This window comes from Python bivittatus, unplaced genomic scaffold (genome assembly GCF_059951505.1).
Source record: "Python bivittatus isolate LINGU-HERP-01145 unplaced genomic scaffold, Pbiv_v1 ctg000210_np1212, whole genome shotgun sequence".
NCBI lineage: Eukaryota > Metazoa > Chordata > Lepidosauria > Squamata > Pythonidae > Python > Python bivittatus.
The window spans coordinates 11,514,399-11,538,839 of record NW_028277053.1 but is presented as its reverse complement, the minus strand read 5'-3'; the positions used below and the strand labels follow the sequence as shown (position 1 = coordinate 11,538,839).

Here is a 24,441-nt window from a genome sequence, read left to right as displayed (position 1 = left end):
TACATCTTTAGCGTGGATGTGGCTTGAATCTAGTTCCAACCCTGGTCTTCCAGCCCCTTGGTTAGCCAACTTCCCTCCTTCGGGGCTGTGTGGAAGGACGCAGAGAAGGTTTCCTCTCCTCTCCTTGGCGCTAGCGCGCCAGGCAACTTTTAAGCCCTGCTGAAGCCCTCGGCTTTGGAGTGCGTTCCTGGAAAGCGCTTCACACCCATGAGAAGAGCTTCTGTTCCCCAGCTGGAGGTGGAGGGGCGGCGGCGATAAATGGGCGCCTCGCCGGCCAAGCTGGGGAGGGAAGGCCAGGTGCCAAACACGGCCGTGGCCAAGCTGCGCCTTCTCGCCCCGTCCGGTTCGGCTTGCGGGGAGCCGGATGGCCCAGGAGCCGCTGGAGAAGATGCTCCTTGCTTCAGCCGGGCTGGAGGGTGCGGAACGAGCCCCGGCACCTCCAGTGAGTAACTTCCCCCGAAAGCCCCCAGGCTGCCTTTGCAGCAGGACGGGCTCCTTCCCCTTCCCCCGAGAGAGCTAGGAGGGATTCTGAACAGGACCAGCTTGCTTCGGATCCACTTCGGAAGGGGGGGTCGCGGGGCTCCTCTGCCGACCGTCCAGGGCCCCTGGCATCTTCCTAGCCCTGCCTTCGATGATGCCAGAAGGCGCAATGGCTGGGAGGGGTAGAGTCCCTCGAAGTTGCATCGACAGAACCAGGTGAGTTCAAAAGTTAGCCGTCTCCATTTCCACAAGTTGGGGGTGGCTGTTTCAGAGTCAGTGGGTTTGCTTAATTCCCACCCACAGTGCGTTCTGCAAAGCAGGATAATGCTTTCATTCAGGAAGCAGGTCACAGGGATTGTGTGAATGCCACAGAGGGCTTCCCTTCTCCCTCGGCCCACTCCTTTTCTTAAAAAGTCACACCTTCTAGAAGTGAGTGAAACCACGAAAAAAAGTGCTCCCATTTGCCCATTTGTTCTGGATTTGCACTCTACTGACCTGCAGGAGACAAATCTTGTTGATGTCACCACTAATACAAGAGATTTTCCTGATCCCTGATGGGACTGCTGCTCTTTCCTTTAAACAACTTGGCCTGATCACCCTGCCTCAAGGTACAAGGTCCAAATAAAAAGTGTTTTGTGTCTCCTCCAAGCTTTCATTTCCAAAACAGTTCGATTTTTCCTCCAGTATGGTTTCCCTGCAGGTAGATCTTCTCAACTCAAACTTTCCAACAGAAGGCAGAGCAAAGCTCATTCTCAAGGCAAAACCATGTGGTGTAGTGGTGAAGGCACTGGGCTAGGAGCAAGAAGATCCAGGTTCTAGTCCTCCCTCAGCCAGAAAAGCTCCCTGGGTTGACTTTGGGTTGGTTACTCACTTTCTACCCTACCTTATATGCTTCTAGTTGTAGGGAAGGATTTGAAGAGAGAGTTTGCATGCTGCTTTGAGCTCCAGGAGGAAAAGTGCTATCTAAATCTAATGAAAGAAGTGTATTTTGCTGGAGGAAAATCTTTAGTTAACTGCAAGGCAATGTGATCTTCAACTAGGCACTTCTTAAATTGGCATGTTACAAACGAATAAACATGGGGGATGGGAATCCACAATTCGTAGTCAGTCAAACAACTTGCCCTAAATGTTTCCCACTTCTGAGAATGGAGAGTATTTGGAGCAGAGGGAAGAAAAGCTGGCGGGGAAGCCGTAAGCCTGTGCAAAAGAGATGCAGCTTACTTCCCCATCCCGCCCATGTCCCCATTCCAGAAACTGCAATTTTTTGGCACCATCAAATTCACTTCTGCATAAAAGGTTGCCAGGTCCTCAGAGTGGGCTATGGTTGCTTAGGCAAACTTTGGCAACAGACAAAATCTGTTGTAACTATATGGATTTAGCCGTCAATTTGGACCTTTGGTTACGTGGACATACTTTTTGTAGATGGAATGTGTATCCTTACATCTACTTTTCCCTTTTGTTGGGCTGATTATTCTTTCTGGTTCACCAGCAGAGGAAGAGGTAGAGTAGGGGAATGTGGCCACAGTCCAACACTGTCCTGGGCAGAAAAATCCTGAGTTCGCAAAAAAAAAAAAGAAAAAAAAGCATTATAAAATCTGGCTAGCATTAAGTTCATGATAGCATCTATAATTAAACAACCGGGTGTTTTTTTTCCCCCAACCTTTCACAAGAAATAAAAGTTTTAAGAACACAAAAGGATACCGAAAACTTTAAACTAAGCAAAAAAAAAAAAAAAGCTTGCATTATAAATAAGAAACTGCAAAAGGGTGAGGTTTTGTTCCTCCTGCAGCTCCTGATCATTCAAGGAAGGAGCAGAAGAAAAGAAAGATCTTGGGATGTCATTCATTCATTCATTCATTCATTCATTCATTCATTCATTCATTTATATCAATAGGTTGCCTAGCTCAGGTGCCTCCCTTAGCTGGTTTTGGAAAAGCTAAGCAGAGTAGGGCTGAGTAAAGTTGGGTGCCACACCAGGAAGTCAAACAAACCATCTTGGAACAAAACCGTGGCAAACCACTTCCAGAGAACATGGCCGAAAACATGGCCATGAAGACACCAGGATTTGAACTCAACCCAGAGGAGACTTTTCCTTTCAATATGGGAAAGCCCTTCACTTTTCCCTTTTATCCTGGATATGAGGCACCTTCCACCAAAGCCCTCCTAATGATGCTTCTCTTCCCGCAGGCGTCCTCAGCAATGCCGGCCAAGCCATCCAGCACCAGAAGACTGCTCAGGGTTGGGGGCTTTGTGCTTCCTGGGGGAGTGGTCCTCCTTCTCTTCGGGGTCCTTGGTGCCTTTTACTCCTGGAAAGTGGACAGCAAAGAGATAAGTGGCAAAAGAGTGGATCTCCCCTTTGCGTTTGGTTCCAGGGGCCGGCTCTGTGGTTTGGTAGATCGTGGCTTCCACCTTACACAGCCGCTTCAGGGCTTCATGAAAGGTCTGCTAAAGGGTTTGATTGATACGCTGTTGGTCTACTGCTTGGTGGAAAGACAAGCCTGGAATGAGGACCCTACAGTCCTTGGTGCTCTCTGGGCTTGGTTGTTGGCTGGCAGGCATTTTGTTACCCAACTACGTGACATCATGTTACCTAGTCAGGTAATGAAACATCTGCCAGCCAACAGCCAAGCTCAGAGAGCACCAAGGACTCCACAGTTCAACTCTGAGCTACAGAAGGTCTCTTCTGTTGGAATTAACACTTGCCTTGGAGGGGAGGTGTGTGACTTTTGCTGTCACACCACAGCAACCAAACGTTTGGGGCAGGTTACCATTTGCAGCCCCTGATCATGCAGCCAGTATGGTGCAGCAGATGAAGTGTGGAAGACCCAGGTTCAAGTCCACCCACAGCTGTGGAGGCTCCCTGTTGCACTCTCTCAGCCCAGCCTACTTCACAAGATTGTTGTGAGGAAAACTGGGGGAGGCAGTCCTGGTCTTAAGCTTCAGGAGGAAAGACAGAGGATGAGTGTACACATAATATTTCAGACTCTCAAAAGAGCTAAAATGGGCTTTAAAAGCCATTCCTGAAAGAGTGTTGTTGTTTTTTTAAAAACCACAGTGTTGGGGGGGGGGGGACATCAATTCTTAAGCACTATTCAGCTCTCTTTGGTATCCTTTCTGCAAGCAGCATCCATAAAGCAAAGCTATGAAACCTGATTCAGTTTCCTTTTTTTCCCCCAAAGAAAATTGAATCAAACAGCAATAATTATGGAAGCTGTACTGAAAATTGCTTGCCTTGAATGTATTGCTTGGTGTGCGTGCGTGTGTGTATGTATGCTCTACATTACATAAAAATAAACGTGAAAATGCAAGGGAGGGAGGGAGGCAGGCGGGCTGGCAGGCAGGCAGGCAGGCAGGCAGGCAGGCAGGAGAGATGGAGGGAGGGAGGGAGGGGATATAGGGAAGGAAGGAAGGATAATGACATACCATTAAAAGATATATCTGATAATTGAAAGTAATTTACACCAAAAATAAAAGTTTAGGATGAATGGAGAATTGGGAACATTGTGTTTTGCTATAAATCTCTGTGATTTGACTTCCGAAATGAATGGGGGGGGGGAGGGAGATCTACATTCAAATATGCTTAACTTGATCAAAAGGCATTTCTCCATTGCTGAGTTAAAGGAAGCAGAAACCTACTCTGGCCCCCATTTCCTCTCCCCATGGCCAACCCCTATCCTCTGTTGCTTCTGTCCCGGTCACTGACTTCTCTCCAGGACAGAGGGTGACACAGCCTAACCAATTATAGAGACCTTGATGTTCCCTGGGGTGGCCTCAGAAAAGGGGAAGCATGCCCCTTTCATGCCATTACAGCTAAAGGCAACTTAACCCAGCCTGTCTCATGGCCTGGGCATGAGATGAAAGCAACATCATGGGTTCCCAGAGAAACAGCAGGAGCTTCTGTGATTTATAAGGTGGACCTTACGTTTGGAATATTTCCGTCATGAAAGAAGCATCAAAAATAAGCTGCATTTAGAACAAACCTTCCATTATTCTGTAAGGTTTCATTTACAATTCAATTGACTTCTGATTTCATCTTGGGAATTTGCCAAGCTTTTTCAGCAATTTATTTTTCTTGCACTCCAGCCTGGTCATTTCTGCTTTCCAGATTTTTATTTTATTTTATTTTATTTGGCTTCAGCTTTATAGAAGGTGTTCCTGGCCATAGAATTAAAACCTATCTTTTCTGGCCATGCTAAATTGAATCCCCCCTGTTTAGAAATCATCTAAATGTCTCCATTTTCATGGACAGAGATGTCTGGATAAAATGATGGAGGAACCAACCAGGTAGGGGATTGGATTCAGTGTAAATCCTGCTTTAGCCCCAATGAAGTTGGTTGAATAAGTCATTACTAAATTGTACTGCTGATTTCAATAAAATGAATGTGTGGCTTATTTCATATGGACCTAAACCATGCACATTTTAAACTTAATTAAATCCTCACAACCTGATATGATATAGATATAGATATAGGATAAACATCTTGTATCATATATCTAACAGCAAAAGAAGAAACATTTGAATACAATCTGATGTACGTGTTTAGGGGTATGTCATTTAAGAATTTAAATTTAAGATATTTTAATCAACTGATCAGTCCACATAATTCATTCAAAGGTAGAGCTCTTTGCAATGCTGTAGATTTGATTCCAAAAAAGTGTTTCTGAGCTTGGCTCCAACTATTTTAATAAACCCCAGACAGACCTGTGTTCACTCTCCCGCCTGCTTCGAAGAGACTCTGACATGGACTACAATCTTCACTGTGGCATAACTGTCACCTTTTCTCAGGTTGAATTGTAAATGAAACCTGACTTACCTTTCAGACTTCTTGGGAGAATAGAAGGGGAGATTGTATTAATATTTCTGAACTCTCTATGAATAAAGATAGATATTCTGATTCATATAGTCTACCTGTGGGGGGGAAAACGATTCCTGGTTATCTGTAGATACACTCCATGGTGTTTCTACTTTATGGAGATAACAGTGATTTACTCCAGAGAAACCTAATGACGTTTGTGGTCTGAGAGTTTTTGCTAGAAAGTTACTTAAGAGTAGAAGTCACAGAACTGTCTTTATGGAAAATGCTAAATCAATTTGGTGTAATGGTTAAGGCACCAGGCTGGAAACCGGGAGACTGTGAGTTCTAGTCCCGTCTTAGGCACGAAGCCAGCTAGGTGACCTTGGGCCAGTCCCTCTCTCCCAGCCCTAGGAAGGAGGAGGCCAGGGCAAACCACTTCTGAAATCTTGCCAAGAAAACTGCAAGGACTTGTCCAGGCAGTCACTAGGAGTCAACACTGACTTGAAGGACACAAACACACGCACACAAAATAAGATCTAGTGTTACAGTGACAAATGGGCATAAGTTCTGAGCTTAGACAGAGACAACAGAGTAAGAAGCTCAGTTCTGTGCAACTGCGTTTTAATAAAAAATATACTCCCAACACTGTTATTTGCTTTAAATCAAAATAATCACCTAAAAGATTTTATTTTGTTTCTAGACCTACAGTGTACATTATACAGTGAGTATTGATGGAAAAATACAAGAAGGATCAATGGAAGTAGATACTGCTAACAATCTGCAGATCTTTAAAACTGGAAGTGGAAGGGAAGAAGCAACTGAAGTTCATGATTTTCAGCTTGTAAGTACAAGTGATTAAGTTCTTTTATCCAGAAAAAAGCACCTTCAACAAAAGTCATCTTAAATGGTTGAAATTTGAAAATTAATCTAAATTGGAACAACCTAAAAAACTTGGGAATGCATTCTTTTAAAAAGGAATAAATAGAGTGAGCTCTGATGTCAGATGAATTCTTCTGATCTTCTGTTTCAGATTCATGCACATGTGCAAAGACAAGATGGTTTTGTCAAAATTATTGGGCCCCATTAATCCCTCTCTTTTTTCCCTTAATATTTTTTCCAGCTCCTTCAATATTGCTTATTCAGCAGTAAGCATTATTGAAATCTGAGAGCCTGTTTTAATTAGTTTCCTAGGTCCTCTGTGGCTGCAATGTCGCTTTGTTAAAGGTTTCCAATATTCTAATCAAATGCTAAAAACATGTATTACAAAACATGTCATAGAGTTCTCTATAATCATTCATGGATATTTCAGCACTGTTTGGTCTGAGAAATCTCATTTCCACCTTCTTTTAGGGCACAGGGACTTAATTAGTAGGGCACACAGGGAAGATCATGGTTTAATGATTTTCCCTCAGGTATTCATGGGGGAGGGGGGGAGTCATTAAGATATTTCCCCGTGTGTCTTTCTACCCACCATGGTTATACAAAATTTGGTCCACTGGGTCAACTTAGGCCCCCATGGAAAGCCTGAGAAAGTTTCATACAGACCATGGTTTGACCCAAGTAGACTAAAGTATTAATTCAAATATTGATATTTATCACTTCCAGCATGAAAATGACCCATCATAGCTCTGGCTCAGTAGAATAAGCTTTGATAAGCCTGATGCAAAAACGTTTTTCTAGAGTTCCTATTAAAAGAATTCGTATCTTAAGCTGCTGTCCATCAAGTAGACATCTCCCTATGCAAGAATGAAACAAATCTCTGATAACTTAGAACAATTCATATTTTCAGCTGAACACATAATTTTGTATGTGACTAATAGCCATTAAAATTTAGCAGAGATCTGTGCTTCTCTTTAATTTTGAAGATCCACATATAGTCGAGAGGGCGAAATTTCAGTGTCTGGTATTAAGTTGTCCTCTATTGAATCTACCCAGTTGCAGATCTCCTTGCAGAAGGACAACAAATGGGAGGATATAGATTTATACAAATAAAGAGAATAAATAAGCTTTGGTAGTTAATGATACTGTGTCCATTTTAGTGACCCCTTATATTGCATATGAGGTGAGTCTATCTCCAATGTTAAGGACAGGTACCAATTTGAGAAGCTCAGATTTGAGAGTGGTGCCACTGTCTCCCAGTGTCATATTGGGATTCCCCTAAATAACTTTGCTAGACTATAATGGTTTGGATTGTAATGATTGACTGATTATTTGCCATCAAGTCAGTGTCAACTCTTCCCAACCATACAGATAGATTTTTTTCCTATGAAAATATGCCCTCAACCTGGCTCTTCAGGTCTTCCAATGGTGCCTTCATTGCTGCTGTAATTGAGTCCATCTACCTCATCCTTTTCACTTTCTTTCCACTTTTCCCAGTATTACGGATTTCTCAAGGGATCTGAGTCTTTGCACAATGTGTCCAAAATATAATAATTTGAGCCTGGTCCTTTGTGCCTCAAGCAAGAACTTTGGATTGAGTTGTTCTAGGGTCCATCTGTTGTCTCCTTGGCTATCTATGGTATTCTCAGGAATTTTCTCCAGCAGTAAAAGCCAACAGTGTCGATAGTGTTTCTATCCTGCTTCCTCGAAGTCCAACTTTCCCTTCCACAGAGAAAGCCATTGCCTGCACAGAAATGTCTGTAGATTCTCCTCCCCTGCCTGCAGGTCCTCTTCTTCCCTGGCCTCCCTTTGGTGTAGGCTTTGGAAAGGATGTCACATAATTTGTCTAGGAATTTGCTTTTTACTCTTTGCAAAGTGCCACGGATATGGGTTGTGTTGTGTAGATAATTACTCCCTGGAAAAGGCTTAAAATCTGGCTTATCAATGGCGACTCCCCAGTCTGGAAGGGAAGGATTACTCAGGATGGATAGAAAAAGAGTCTTCTATCTACCTCTAGGGAACGAAATAAAGCAAAAGGAGATCGTGTATTCAACAAGAGGTAAAACATTATGTTTCACTGAACACCTGCTTTTTGAAAACTTCCTTAAAACCTTATTTCATTTGCCAGTTTTCTTGCCACCCGTGTTGAAAGAGCCTCACTCTGTGTGCCCAGTTTTGTTTTATGTTTGAGGTCACTTACTCTAATAATCAAAATCTTGCTTTCTAGAGCATTGCCGGAACCCATTTTGCTGGAGGAGAAAAATGCTTCATTAAAGCCCAAGCTAAAATTCACATCCCTGAGGTCAGCGCAATGGCAAAAGAGAGCCTCTCTTTTGATCTGGTAAGTAGTCCTCCGAAATATGGTTGAACTTCAAACAAGATACATTAAGCCTAAGAAGAAGAGAAGGTTGTTTGCATGTACCTTGTGGGCAAGAAAGGTAGAGATTGCCTCCTTTTTCCTATAAAATTGGCGTGGAGTAACCCTGAAGGAGCTTTTTCTCTTTGCTTTCCTGATAAACTGTTCTGTTGCTCTATCTGGTGGATCTGGGGCTTTGCAGCAAAAGTTCCTTCCAGGCCAAGCAACAATGCCAAACTGTAGGGACTCGGTGGTCTTTAAAATAACCCCCAGTCCAGAGGTGATGGTGGCTGTTCCCTTGGCTCCGCAGTTATTGCTTGCCAGGTGAACAATGATGCCTGATCCAAGTCTTGCCAAGGACTGATCTTGGCTGATCTCAAGAAGCTAAGTAGGGCCAGACCTTGATTACTACTTAGGTGGGAGATCACCAGGGAATCCCAGAAGGGTTGTTGGAAAGGTATCCTGGAAGAAGTCGATGGCCATGTGGCTGCCAAGAAAATCACGTGGACATGTTCCTGATGTCATTAGCAATTGAGCAAAACTCAAAGGAAACTTAAACATTTCTTAAAAAGCAATCCTTCATCACCCCAAGAGCATCTACAAGTATGAAGTTCAGAGCGTAATTTGTAGAATCTGTATGAGCGTCCATAATAAGCAATCTATTCTAACATGACCACCAAGAAAGATATAAAAGTTCCAGTGTGTTACATGTTTATAGCGAGTTAGTGACTTCATCAGAACAGAATGCTTTTCTTTAAAAGGAGAAGTTGGCTGTGGTAGAGATTTTTGTAGGTGTGCCCAACCAAGCATTATAGCAGATTCACAAGTAAGCCATCCGCACTGATGGGTGCTAATATATAATATATAGCTCGGCTTCCATGAATTTGTCCATCCTTTTTAAATAGGGCTTTCTCTCTGTACTTTGGCAACCAGCTACATTGATTTTGCATTGTGTGAAGAAGTATTTCCCTTTCTCTCCTTGACTCTAACTCCAAACTAGTTAATTAGGTGGCACTCCCCATTTTCTTACAATGCTGCATGAAAGAGGATTAAAAGTTAGGGTCATCAACCACCAGGCGCTCTCAACTAGTAATGCCAAGGAACCAAGTATTGTGGCCTGTCTAGGGCATCATTTTTCCAGGGGGAAAAACACTGAAAAGAAAGAACAAAACCAAACAGAACGAAGGAGAGCTTGAGGCATCTACAGCATATGAGCAAAGAAATGAAATGTGGTGTATTTGTCTCTAACAGAAAATGTGGAGAGTAAGAAAGGACTGAGATTGTAAAAGGCTGCATTGCAGACCATAGAAAAAAAAATAATTGTTGTTTCTTGCCATCCAGAGAGATGGTGAGAGCACCGTTAATGATTCCTTTAGATTATACAGGATAAACATCAGTTAGAAATGCTTTACATTTAACCTCCTCCCCCAGAATTTGTATTACCCTCAAGATTCAGCTTGCAGTGAACAGCTTCCAGTTCCCTGTTAATATGAAGACTCTGATTAAAAGTCTTGTTCAGTAAAAGCAATTATATTGACCAAAAGCTTGACATATGCGTTTAAAAAAAGCTGTCGTTTTGAAGTGCACCCTAAAGGTTTTTCATTCTCATCTTCAAAGCAATGTAGGAAAATAGTACTGATTGAACTAGAAACTTTAAAGAATCCAACTATTATTTTTACACAATAGACTGCTGCTTCTCCATGGCAGCAGAAGCGGAGGGGGGGGAAAATCACTAACATAGTATATGGATCCAAAAGCAAAACTGTGAATGTCCTCTAATAAAGTTTTTGAGATTGTCTTTGCTATCTCCCTGGATCAATTTTATTTGTCCAAGTTGTTTGCAGATTGTAACTGTATTGATTTTGTTACTGGCTGTCTTTTAGCCAAGGAGATTTTTAAAATTTCACATTTTATCCTCTCCTCTGGCTCTTTTGTGCTGTATGCGGAGAAGGACGGGATTTATGGAACCCTTTCAAAATAAAAATAAACTTACTTTAAAAAGAAAGAAAGGCTTGAAAGACAAACTAAATTCCCTTCTGATTTTGGTAAATGGTAGTTTAACTGGAGCATTTTAATTCCATTTTTGTTATAGTGAAGTGTCCATGAGACATTTGTCCTGGATTTTGACTGAGGGGTGGGGGTTATTTTATTATATTTTCTGCCTTTATTCAATGAAACAGAGCAGGAGAAGGGAAAAAACAAACAGCTGGAGAAAAAGAAAAAAAGCAAAACTATCAAAAATATGCCCGGGAGAGATTCTCATGGATGTATATAAAGTTATACACAGTAGTTTCAATAAAGGTTGATCATATTTCATTATAATCATCTGTAGTTTCTGGTTGACAAGTGTCACACTTGACAGTACAGTATTTCATTTCCTCTTTTGCAATCTATTAATGTATTTATTCACCTTGTACACCCCTGGGATACCCTAGGGTTCCTGGAGGTTGGCCATGGTGCACAGGTGAAACGTCTACAGTAGGTAAATAATGAAATCATACCTTTCTCAAAGTAGTACGTGGGGCTTCTAGTCCCAACAAAACAGATGATCAGAGTTTTAACGCTGCACGTTTGAAGTCTGCTGGGTTGTGGAAGCCCAGGGCAATATTAAAACAGTGGCACTGGGCAAGCCATGTTACCCACCTAGTGCATTTCAGCCTTCAAGCTGCGGCAATATATCTGTGCATCAAGTTTCCACTTCCTGCAGAATTATTTTTCCAGAGCAAAGTGGCTGTACCTGCTAGAGCCCAAAACGAAGAAAACTCCTTTCAATATATTTAGGAGTCTCATGGAACTGTTTGGTCTTTGGAGGCCCTTTCCTGTTCATTTTATTATCTACTTACTTGGGTCTCTATGGACTTGAAAGCCTCTGCTTGCTCAACTGAAACTTTTTTTTAATGTAATCTTGTTTGCTTACCCCATTAATTCCAGCATGGTACTGCTAAATAAATTCAGTCAATATTCTTCTGCCTTCTCAGTCCTGCACTACAACTACCATGCATCCTTAGATAGTGTAATGTACAAGAGAAGCTTGAGTTGTTGCATAAAGAGAAAGTAGCTAAATAATACTATTTTTTTTCCATTTTTTCATTTTATTGTTCAACAGTACTGAACACAATGATCATTGTGAAGCAATTGGAGACTTTGTTCAGCATATCTCTCTCTCTCTCTCTGTCTCTCTCTCTCTCACACACACACATGCACACACCTTTGAATCAGTCTTGATTCTTGATGGCTTGCTGGACAAGTCCATGCAATTTTCTTGGCAACGTTTTTGGAAGTGGTTTGCTCTTGCCTCCTTCTTCCTGGGCCAGAGAGTGACTGGTCCAAAATCACCCAACTGGTTTTGTGTCTAAGGCAGGACTAGAACTCATGGTCTCCCCATTTCCAGCCTGATGCCTTTAACCACTACACCTAAATGGCTCTCATGTTAAACCAGTGTTGTCCAAACTTGGCCACTTTAAGATGAGTGGACTTCAACTCCCAGAATTCCCCAGCCAGCATGGCTGGCTGGGGAATTCTGGGAGTCGAAGTCCACTCATCTTAAAGTGGCCAAGTTTGGACAACACTGTGTTAAACAAACACAGAGAAATTATTAGGACCACTAGCAAATTCACCTAATCTGCAGAATCTTTCTCTTCCAAAAGCCTTGAGTCATAATTCCTTCCTTGACGTAGACTGAGATATGCTTGCTAAGACAGGAGTTATATACTAGCTATGCCTTAAAGTACCTTCAGTTTTTGCCCTTCCTGCCAATACATAGGACTACCGTCACCACCTAGTAGGCTTATTGACCATTCTGGATGGGGATAATGGGCATCCTATACATGGGATGGAGATGGTACTAGAATATGGGCAGTCCAAAATTCTGGTTGGGGCTGATATGCATACTGTTGTTCTGAACATGGAGCACTATGGAAGGGTGAGAATGACACCTGAAGTATGTGATTACTGTGCACTGATGCAGTTTTGTGGAGTTGAAGGACAGGCAAAGTCCCCATTTCCAAGAGTTACAGTGGTACCTCTACTTACGAACTTAATCCGTTCCGTGACTCTGATCGCAAGTCGAGTTGGTCGCAAGTCGAAGTAAATTTTCCCATAAGGTTCAATGTAATTACCGTTAATCCATTCTGGCGTCCGCAGACCATGCCTCAGGGGCGGAAAAATGGCCACTGACGACGCGGCAGGATGGAAAAAATGGCCGCAGACCACGTGGAACGGGCGGAAAAATGGCCATAGACCATGTGGCACAAGCGGAAAAATGGCCGCGGACCATGTGGCACGGGCGGAAAATGGCTCGTAAGTCGAGGCGAATTTGTAAGTAGAGGTAAATTTTTGGGGCTGGAGCTGATCGTATCTCGAAAATTTCGTAAGTACGGGCGTTCGTAAGTAGAGGTACCACTGTATTATCGCCACACAACTGGAAAAGAGGGCCATATTGCCCATCATAGTGGGATAAACAGTTAATTAGAACAGTCTCAGTTTCTACCTCTTTTTAATGTTTGACTTCAAGCTATTTATTTGTTTTATTTTTGGAGCCATTTTAGTCACCTTTGTTTCACTTATTAAAATTATTACCTAGCAAAGCTCAAATGCAACTGAGATGGGACCTAGTAAAAATCATGTAAGATGCAAAATAACAGTGTAAAGATCAGGGAGATCCCGGGTTTTTTTTCTAGCTAACTGATCTTTATCTATTCTGGGATGCCCACATCTCCAAATGAGCCAACTGAACATTTATGATTTTCCCCCTACAGAAAGATGAAATCCTACCAGCTAAATTTGGTGAAAGCTCTCTTGTCTGAGTGGCTGCAAACCAGACAATAAAGAATTACAGTTTCCTGTGTCCTAAGATTTTAGAGCTCTGTCATGCTCTGCAAATTCTCTGGCTTCGACCATCCTCTCCAAAAGGTACTTTTCCTTGATGGAATATCTCAGATTTTGTTACCTCCTAACTGTAAACCATCTCTGACCATGATCTATATAGCATCAATACACACATATATGGAGCAGCTGTCAAATTAGGGAAGATTGACGGTCTTCACAGGGCTACATTTTTAATATCTGCCTATCTATTTACTGAATCATCATTTGTCCACTTAGCCCATTATGAGTGACTCTGGCTGACATCAATTTTTTAAAGTCCCTGGCAGTTGACCACGGTCTCTGTCTGTGATCCTTGAATTGGGGCTCCTTTTTATGTACAGTGGATATTCTCTCCCACTATGATTGACTTTGACATGGGAGAACATGGGCTCTGAGTCTGCAGCCACTGAAGAAAAACAGCATATCTAATCAATTGATTGCTAGCTCTTTTGGGAAAGATAACAGACACAAGCATTTATGAACTGGAAACCATGTCATCAGATGATGAGTCTATTCCTAAACATCTAAGGGGCTTCTAAGTTGCCTGGAAGTTGGAGCTATGGGGAGATAAAGAAAGAGCATTTGTTTGGGCTGGCCATTCTAGTAATAGTAATCTACCTTATTAAGTTGACTGACCAATTCAAAAGAAAAAGACAACTTCTGAGACAACCAATTAAAAAGCATAATAAAACTTAATAATTGTAAAACTGTTGCGGTCAAGGTATAGAGTATTTTTTGAACAGCAAAACAAAACTTAGCCACATTCAGAGAAATAAAATCCCATCAACCAGACGGTAACAAGTGTAAATAATTTGAATCTGAATGGCCTGGAAATTTGACTAGATGGGGAGTTATTGCAACCGGGCATCTTTATAATAAGAGCTACATAGCAAAATGTGGGATTATGTTTCAGGAACTCCATCACAGGAACAAAGTCTTTGAATCAGATACCCCATAATTTCCCCTCAAAGACAGCTGTTGGGATGGCATGACATCCTGCTAGAGTTAGGACTGTTCTGAATCTGGGAAGTGTTATTTGGCTTTATTATCTGGCCAGCTTGAGAAAAGGTGAGCAACTACCCAAGAACACATCTTTGAGTATGGAAGTCAGATCTGACTGGCCTTCCAATTCCTTGGAACCCTGTTTAAGGGCTGCCCCTGTGCACTCATAACCCAGATTCAGGTTAGGTGAGAAGCTGTGATTGGGCAAGTACGCAGGTTTAAAATCCAGTCTGGACCTTTAAAATACATTTAGTAGCATCTGTTAAATGAGGCACGAATTCTAATTTCTTTCTATATAGTTGGGCAAAGAAAGAAAAAGGGAATTACTAGGAAGACACGCCAAACACAACCAAACATTGATCCGGATCAGTTTGAAGCGGCTGCTGAAGAAGTAAATACCAGGCCCCACTCTAATCAATGGGCTCATGAACAAGAACGTTCATCTAATGCTACCCAACCTTCTGGGTGAATCATCAGGTCAACCTTTAATCCAGAGAATCCTGACCACGTGAGTATTGGTTAACAGTGTCATACCTTTATAGACTTGGTCATAAGTCATCTATCTACCCAGCCTTCCACTTCTTCAACTCTCTCTTAGCTTTGGCAGGCCTTTGTTCATTGCTGCCTCAACGGCTGAAATGTGTTTACTCCACCCATTTTCTAGATGAGGCAAGAGTGAAATTCAACCACACCCCTGCCCTGGCATCACTCTAAGAAGGTCCATCCCAAGACAACATGGTGCCTGAAGTAAAGATGGCAGCATCACCCAACCACACTTACATCCATACATGCCTAATTCCCTAGTAATGCACTTCTAGAGAACAAGATGATGTCTCCCATTAGATCTGGAACATTCTGACTACATAGTAGAGAATATGCCATGTTGTTTCCTCCACTAGGAAGAGATGGGTGGGAGGTTTAGGGTGAATAGAAAGGGTGGGCTGCTATGGTTGCCCCCAGTTATCACCAACTGGGGACATTTGTTTCACATTGGCTAATGATAGGACTTCATCTGTCCAGATACAGTAATGGGAGGAAATGCAAAACTATATTGTCTGCAATGGCTGTCTCCATTGTGTAGTCTGAAACGCATTTTTAATGGACATATTGTTGTGCTTCTGCATTTGTTTAGGACTGAGTTTTTCCAGAGATAAAAGAGAGGGTGGTTTGTGTAGGTGTGAGCACTAGAATGAAAATATGATAGAAAAGAAATAAATAAATGTATTTTAATGTATTATTAAGCAAACTTTTGTGCCTTTTTTACATAATACCATCCATTAACTGCACTAGGCAACACATGGATGTGTAAACATATATAAAATAGCCTTTTTGCATATTTCTTAAATCTTTCTGAATTGATTTCACCTCCATTTGAAAATTCCAACTTTTATTTGAGATTTACTAGGCAGGGACCCACAACTTCAGTTGGCCTGAGGGATGCACCAGACTTTGCGCGGTATCTTCACACAAAGGGAAAGGGAGCAGGACTGGGGCCCTTTGAGGATGGGAATAATGGTCTTTTAAGGGGTGAAGCCATCTCCTTATGCATCTGCAAGGTTTTGCCCCTCAGCCCCTCTGATCACAAAAGCAGGCAAAAACATCTCAAGATGTTTATTCACAGCTACCGGGGCCATAGAATACATGCTGGTAGGGTCCCTGTGGGGTCTGTCCACACTTTTGCACCTCTGCTTTTAAAAGTTTCACATCTTAGGAAGTTTTCAGAACACTGGATTTAAATCTAAAATGTAACAATGGCTGATGCAATGTGTCAATGACTGAATATACCTAATCGGTAAAAAAAAAAAAAAAAAAAAGTCGGCATATTGAAAGCCTACTGGGTTTTTTCCCCTTCCAAATTCTTCTGCTTTTCTATTTAAATAGAACAGACATATTTTTATTACTTCTTAATTGAGTAAAAACAAGGGCCATGTGTTTCCCGATCAGTATGTCGTCTTAATAAGGCACGTGGGCCTTGTTAAATGGTTTCCGTGGATGTCTGTGGATGAAGTAGAAATATTTATTGGTTACGATCTCCAAATCTGAAATTAGAAGAAAAAGGGGTTCTATGAAATATGATGCTATAGTCTTAGAGCAATGGCTCCTGAGTGTAGGCATCCTGTACATGCCTTGATGATATCACCTCCATCATGACATCATTTCTGAAAGGGCCCAAATTATATACTTCATTTATGCAGTAAAGTCACCTGATGTCACTTAGCCCCCATTTCCCCTTTTCTGTAGATGCTGAGCCAAAATAGAATGAAATTAAAAATGTATTGAAGCATTAGATGCAGCAAACAAGAACTTTAGTAGAGCCGGACTTTTGATGGTGATACTTGGTCCCTGATGTGACCAAACATTTGGGAATGAGGTTGAACCAGTTCTGTAGCCATCAAAGTTGCATTGCAAGCCTGTAACTGCCAAGGAATCCCCGCCTGTCCCCATGGCAGTTAAAGCAACTCAGGAGATCTTAAAGAAGATCTAAGCTGAGGCTTACTACAGTAAATGCCACCACCAGCTATTAAGAAATTAAGATACAAGCGAGAGCCTTAATTTCCAATGAATAATAGGGCATTTCCTGGATCACTTGCCAGGGATAGAAGGATGGTTGTGCCAAGAGTAATACCACCTGTTAGATAAGCTTCTTGCACTGCTCTCCCCCTGTGGTGAAATAGGTAGGTAGGTAGGTAGGTAGGTAGGTAGGTAGGTAGGTAGGTATCTGGGGAGGATCAGATCAGACACTCCCACGGACAGAGTTGGGGAGAGGGTTCACCTACTCTCATCCCTTTCTGCCCATTTTTCAAATGCAGTGGGGGTCATGGGGTGGGAGCAAAAAGTAAAGAAGCAGCAGTGTGCCCAGGAACACCTTTTGTTTTTACAGGATTGCTCCAGGACTTTATCCCTTTCCCATATGTGGGATAAACCCTGGTCAGCAATTTGCACCAAGCTGATTGGGAAGTTGTTCAGCTCCAAAGAACCCCAGATAAAATACTCCCTTCCGCCTAGATTAGTTGTTAGGTTAAATAAACTGGGTTATAGTGTTTGCATTATCATAGTCAACCCTTTCTGCTTGGCCCGGGTAAATGTATCATGGGCCACTCACAATCCCTTAAAAAAAAAACATACCAAAGGAATAGACTGGAAAGCAGGCTGGTCACTAAATCCCAAACCTGCCCCACCACCAGGCTTTTGAAGACCCCTAATTTGGGGACCTTTATGGCCCTTTCCAACCAAAACACAACATAATCTGAAGCCTTAATGTGTGCTGAGTGCCGAGACTTGGAAACCCTGTCACCTGCTGCCTTGTGGCATTTGTTTTTAATAATGAAAGAGACCTAAAGATAAAGGTCTTTTAAAAGACGATATTTAAGGCTGTGCTTGTCCTTTTCCTTTCAGCAGCTAGAAGAGGGTGACGGGATGAGCTTTGACTCACAGCTGGATCATGAAGGGATCTGCTGCATTGAGGGCACCCGGAGCTACACGCATTGCCGACGGATTTGTGAACCTCTCCTGGGCTTTCCTCCGTGGCCTTATCATTTCCAGGGGTGTCACTCTGCTTGGCGGCTTATCTTGCCTTGCAGTTGGTGGGTCACTCGAATCCTGGGCGCTGTGTGAAAGAGAATGAAAGGGGGCCAGGCTGGACCGCAGACCAGATGTGCAGACGTAGCCAGGAATCCCCAACCCAAGAATTACAACCCTCGGTTTGTGTGTGTGTGAAAGGGCTTTTGAAAACAAATGAAAATACCATCACCTGCTGTAGATATAAATAAAATAGAACCCTCATGTTAATATTTTATGCGCTGTATAAATGAAGAGCTATAACTTAGAAGCTGCCTGTAAAAACTGTACTGAAGCAAGGAGGGCAGTTTAAAAAAGAATCACCTTAAGTCTCAAAATGAGCTAGATTAAATGTTGCTTCTGGGCAATATGGTCTTTCCAACACGCAAGTTCCTTGGTAGGTGAAATTCAGCCTGTTCCCCATACTTGGCTGCATGAAATAAGTGTGAACATTTGCTCCAGCTAAGTTTGTTAGCTACCTTTACTTCTGAGAGGACTTTTCCATGATATAGAGAGTGATGAATAAATCCAAAGTGAAACTAGTCTCTGTTGTTATTCAAATAGGACTGGATTGTTACAAAGCTGGAAGGAACTAATTTCCGTACCCTTTTCTTCCTAAACTGCCGCCAGGAATGAAAGGGCTGAAGAAAAGCATTAAAGATTAAAAGTGGGACTGTGGGATCAGCAAAATCCATTAAAATCACTCTGTATGAAAGCTGCTGCCACCGCCGCCACCAATACCTTGATTTTGCTGGTATTCTATGAAAAAATGAGGATTAGCATAACAGTTTATAGCTGGAGTTGCATCTTGTGTAAGCAAAAGGACTGCGCTGGGCATTTTATGGCATGAAAAAGCTACTCCCCCAACATAGACTGAGTTTTAGTTCTGCTTTTATTTTTACATTTAATTTCCCTTTATTATTTTGTAGCTTTTTGGAGGGGGGGGGGAGGTAAAAGGAAAATGGAGCTTTTTTTCACTGGCAGCATATGCCAAGATTTTGGTTTAGTGTTACAGCTCCCTCTACTGATACAGAGAAAACACAGCACTATTTTATTACACAGACAGAAGGACAAACGGAAGCCAGTGGAGAAGGAAATTTTGAACACCCTTTTCACATGTTTCTTCTGCCGGGAAAGGGGCCGAAGTCCTGGAAGCTTAAGGTAACTGGTTTGCCACTTGAAAAAAAAAATTAAAGGAAGAAAATCAGCCTGGTTTAAAGGATTTTTTAAAAAACGGTCATCTTTCATCCTCTATAGGATGAACCCACCCATTTTGTCTCTTAAACCCCTCCGCAACAAAATGCGAAAGGTCTGAAATTTCAGCCCCGCTCATTCTACATCCCCAGGACCCAGGATACACGTGGCTTCCCAGGGCTGGCTCGGGGTCTTTAGCTGCGTGGTAGAAGCAGCTGCTAGTCTTACACAATTTCTCTCTGCAAATTCTACGTAGAAGATATCTCACAAGAATTCATCCCTAACAGTAGACAACTATGAACAGAAGCTGAGGGAAAGGGGAAGTGCAACTTTCCAAAACACAGTCAGAAGGTGTTTAGATCCGAAATGTTTAATAATCGATCCAAAGGTGAACTGGCAATCATCTGAAAAGGATTATCGATGGGTGAAAGAGACACGCACTCTTAAGCTCCCCCTCTTCCAAATTCCCCTGTTGATGGAACATCTCTCCCGAAGGTACAGCAAGCTATCCCTGAGATTGGGAACCTGTTTTTTCCTACTGAAAGAAAAGTTTGGGCTGTAGGTTCCCAATCAGATGGACAGGCAGGCTCTGGATCAACTGGCCCTGACTAGACAATTTAAGAGTAGCTCAAGGAAGAGTCAAGGTCAGAATACCTTGAATACAATGTTCTACCAACAGCTGTATCAACTTAATAGGATCAAAAGCTTGGTTGATCTGTGGGTAAGACAGTGTGATTCTGGGTGCCTTGTGACTTCAGATCAAATGCAAAGTCAGAAAACAAATTCATGCAAGCAAGCAACTATTGGCTATTTGAGCAAATTTCCTTTTGAATGAATTCCCTTTCCTGTTTCAGGGTGACACCAGTTCTAGAAGAGTTTTCTCAGGCCTGTGTCTCGCCTAATTCCTGATTCAGTCTCTCCATTGCCTCAATGCAGTTCAGATGGAATAGAAATTTTTTTAAAAAGGGAGGGGATTTAGCCACTTTTTTGCCTCAAGGAGGCAAAAGGATTAAATCTTTGCCTGGTTATCTGAATAGGATACACAGTATCTTTAATTAAAGCACAAAAGTATCTCTTAATAGGCATTTCACATCTGAACAAATGTGAAGAGATCTATGAAGTATTCTGATTACAAAATATATCAAGCAGCCATTGGTGTGGAGAGAATTACTCTAACTTGGTGAAAGACTTAGGCCTCCACTGAATTTCCTCTGAGCCCTACAAAATGAGCCTTAAATGACAAGGGAGCCTCTTAAAGAGGATTCAATGATGTGTTACAAAAATGATAATCTGCGTCACTGCAGGAATTGTGGTGTTTAGTGTGGTTGGAACTCCCTCTCTCGAAATAAAGATAATATGCTAATTACACCAGAAATTCTGATTAATAAGTCTGGTATAATGGTTTAACATTTCATTCAGGGAAATAAGGAAAGATGACAAATTCCAAGAAGCAGATTCTTTTAACTTACATGATGAGCCATATAGAAATACAGGTGGTCCTCGTTTAATGACCATTTGATGGCACTGAACAAGTGGTAGTTACGACTGGACCTCATACTTACAGCCAGTGCAGCATCCCCAGAGTCATGTGATCGTGATCTAGATGTCGGCGCCCAGCTTGCAATTACAAAGTCACAGCGTCCTATGGTCACGCAATCATAATTTGCAATGTTAGCCTGCAGGAAGTTGGAGTCACATGAGTCCTTGCTTAATGACAGCAACCGGGACTGCCAGAACATGGTTTTTCAACTTATAGCCGCATTGCTTAACAACAGAGTTCCGGTCCTAATTGCTGTCAGTAAGTGAGGACTACCTTGTTGTGCCCCTTCATGGATCACTGCCTTGTCGTGGCGAAGGGGCTTGCGTAACTCAGTGAAGCCATGAGCTATACTGTGCAGGGCCACCCAAGACGGACAGGTCATGACAGAGAGTTCTGACAAAATGTGGTCCACTGGAGAAGGAAATGGCAACCCCCTCCAGTATCCTTGCCAAGAAAACCCCATGGACAATGTTAAAAGGCTAAAAGATATGACGCCGGAAGATGAGCCCCTCAGGTCGGAAGGTGTCCAATATGCTACTGGGGAAGAGTGGAGGGCAATTCCAAGTAGCTCCAGAAAGAGCTACTTTGGCTGGGCCAAAGCCGAAAGGACGTTCAGCTGTGGATGTATCTGGAAGCGAAAAGAAGGTCCGATGCTGTAAAGAACAATATTGTATAGGTACCTGGAATGTAAGATCTATGAACCAAGGCAAGCTGGATGTGGTCAAACATGAGATGACAAGACTGAACATCAACATCTTGGGAATCAGCGAACTGAAATGGACGGGAATGGGTGAATTTAATTCGGGTGACCATTATATCTACTACTGTGGGCAAGAAACCCTTAGAAGAAATGGAGTTGCACTCATAGTCAATAAGAGAGTGGGAAAGGCAGTAATGGGGTACAACCTCAAAAACGACAGAATGATCTCAGTGCGTATCCAAGGCAAACCATTCAATATCACAGTCATCCAAGTCTATGCCCCAACCACTGATGCTGAAGAAGCTGACGTTGACCGCTTCTATGAAGACCTACAACATCTTCTAGAACTAGCACCAAAAAAAGATGTCCTTTTCATCATAGGGGATTGGAATGCTAAAGTAGGAAGTCAAGGAGTAATCGGAATAACAGGCAAGTTTGGCCTTGGAGTACAAAATGAAGCAGGGCAAAGGCTAATAGAGTTCTGTCAAGAGAACAAGCTAGTCATAGCAAACACTCTTTTCCAACAACACAAGAGACGACTCTACACATGGACATCACCAGATGGTCAATACCGAAACCAGATTGATTATATACTTTGCAGCCAAAGATGGAGAAGCTCTATACAGACAGCAAAAACAAGACCAGGAGCTGACTGTGGCTCAGATCATGAGCTTCTTACTGCAAAATTTAGGCTTAAATTGAAGAATGTAGGGAAAACCACTAGACCACTCAGGTATGACTTAGATCATATTCCTTGTGAGTACACAGTGAAGGTGATGAATAGATTTAGAGGATTAGATTTGGTAGACAGAGTGCCTGAAGAACTATGGACGGAGGTCCGTAACATTGTACAGGAGGCAGCAACTAAAACCATCCCAAAGAAAAAGAAATGCAAGAAAGCAAAATGGCTGTCTGATGAGGTTTTACAAATAGCTGTGGAAAGAAGGAATGTGAAAAGCAAGGGTGAAAGGGAAAGATATAAGCAACTGAATGCAGATTTCCAGAGAATAGCAAGGAGAGATAAGAAGGCCTTCTTAAATGAACAATGCAAAGAAATCGAGGAAAACAATAGAATGGGGAAGACTAGAGATCTCTACAAGAAAATTGGAGATATGAAAGGAACGTTTAGTGCAAAGATGGGCATGATAAAGGACAAAAAGGCAAGGACCTAACAGAAGCAGAAGAGATTAAGAAGAGGTGGCAAGAATACACAGAAGAACTATACAAGAAAGATCTTAATGTCCCCGATGTCCATACTGGTGTGGTCACTGACCTTGAGCCAGACATCCTAGAGAGTGAAGTCAAGTGGGCCTTAGGAAGCATTGCTAACAACAAAGCTAGTGGAGATGACAGTATTCCAGCTGAGTTATTTAAAATACTAAAAGATGATGGTGTTAAAGTGCTGCACTCAATATGCCAGCAAGTTTGGAAAACGCAACAGTGGCCACGGGATTGGAAAAGGTCAGTTTATGTTCCAATTCCAAAGAAGGGCAATGCCAAAGAATGCTCAAACTATCGCACAATTGCACTCATTTCACATGCTAGCAAGGTTATGCTCAAAATCCTACAAGCTAGGCTTCAGCAATACATGAACCGAGAACTACCGGATGTACAAGCTGGGTTTCGAAGAGGCAGAGGAACTAGAGATCAAATCGCCAACATTCGCTGGATCATGAAGAAAGCACGAGAGTTCCAGAAAAATATCTACTTCTGCTTCATTGACTATGCAAAAGCCTTTGATTGTGTCGACCACAACAAACTGGCAAATTCTTAAAGAGATGGGAATACCAGACCACCTTACCTGTCTCCTGAGAAATCTGTATGCGGGACAAGAAGCAACAGTTAGAACCGGTCATGGAACAACCAATTGGTTCAAAATAGGGAAAGGTGTACGTCAAGGCTGTATACTGTCACCCTGCTTATTTAACCTATATGCAGAGTACATCATGAGAAATGCCAGGCTGGAAGAATCACAAGCCGGAATTAAGATTGCAGGGAGAATCATCAACAACCTCAGATATGCAGACGATACCACCCTAATGGCAGAAAGTGAAGAAGAACTAAAGAGCCTCTTGATGAGGGTGAAAGAGGAGAGTGCAAAAGCTGGCTTGAAACTCAACATTAAAAAAACTAAGATCATGGCATCTGGACCCATCAATTCCTGGCAAATAGAAGGGGTAGAAATGGAAGCAGTAACAGACTTCATTTATTTGGGCTCCAAGATCACCACAGACGGAGACTGCAGCCATGAAATTAAAAGACGCTTGCTCCTTGGGAGGAAAGCTATGGCAAGCCTAGATAGCATATTAAAAAGCAGAGACGTCACCTTGCCGACAAAGATCCGCATAGTCAAAGCTATGGTTTTTCCAGTAGTAATGTATGGCTGTGAGAGCTGGACCATAAAGAAGGCTGAGCACCGAAGAATTGATGCCTTTGAACTGTGGTGCTGGAGAAGACTCTTGAGAGTCCCCTGGACTGCTAGGAGGTCAAACCAGTCAATCTTAAAGGAAATCAACCCTGATTGCTCCTTGGAAGGATCGATAATGAAGCTCAAGCTCAGATACTTTGGTCACCTAATGCGAAGAGAGATCTCTTTGGAGAAGACCCTGATGCTGGGAAAGATTGAAGGCAAAAGGAGAAGAGGACGGCAGAGGATGAGATGGTTAGATAGCATCACTGAAGCAATGAGCATGAAACTGAGCAAACTCAGGGAGGCAGTGAAGGACAGGAAGGCCTGGCGCAATATGGTTCATGGGGTCACGAAGAGTCGAACACGACTTAACGACTAAACAACAACAACCTTGTTGTGATAGTGTTGTACGCTTTAACCAACTTCTCCTTATGTCTCATCGCAGCTATTATTATTTCTATTGCATCAAATTATAAGAACACACTTCTAAGTTAATTTAATGCTTACACAGCACAGTCTGCTATTTTTATTATTAATAGAAAGTGTACCATGAATCTTAATTTTATCATGCAGAAGCATACTTATGGGCTACATAGCTCATTAAATCTCACAATGACAACTTGCATTTGGCAACTGCTTGACAAACAAAAGAGCCTGACT

The 24,441-nt window shown here is 42.3% G+C and overlaps 1 protein-coding gene across 1 annotated transcript; it reads left to right on the top strand.

Moving 5' to 3' along the window:
• Window positions 1–364: 364 nt before the first annotated feature.
• On the top strand, window positions 365–18,787 carry CNMD (chondromodulin). The gene is given in 7 exon segments (XM_025173162.2): window positions 365–442; window positions 2,668–2,823; window positions 5,977–6,117; window positions 8,383–8,496; window positions 13,269–13,422; window positions 14,679–14,887; window positions 17,776–18,787. Coding segments are annotated over 7 exon segments (1,071 nt in total). The 3' UTR covers window positions 17,995–18,787.
• The last annotated feature ends 5,654 nt before the right edge of the window (window positions 18,788–24,441 follow it).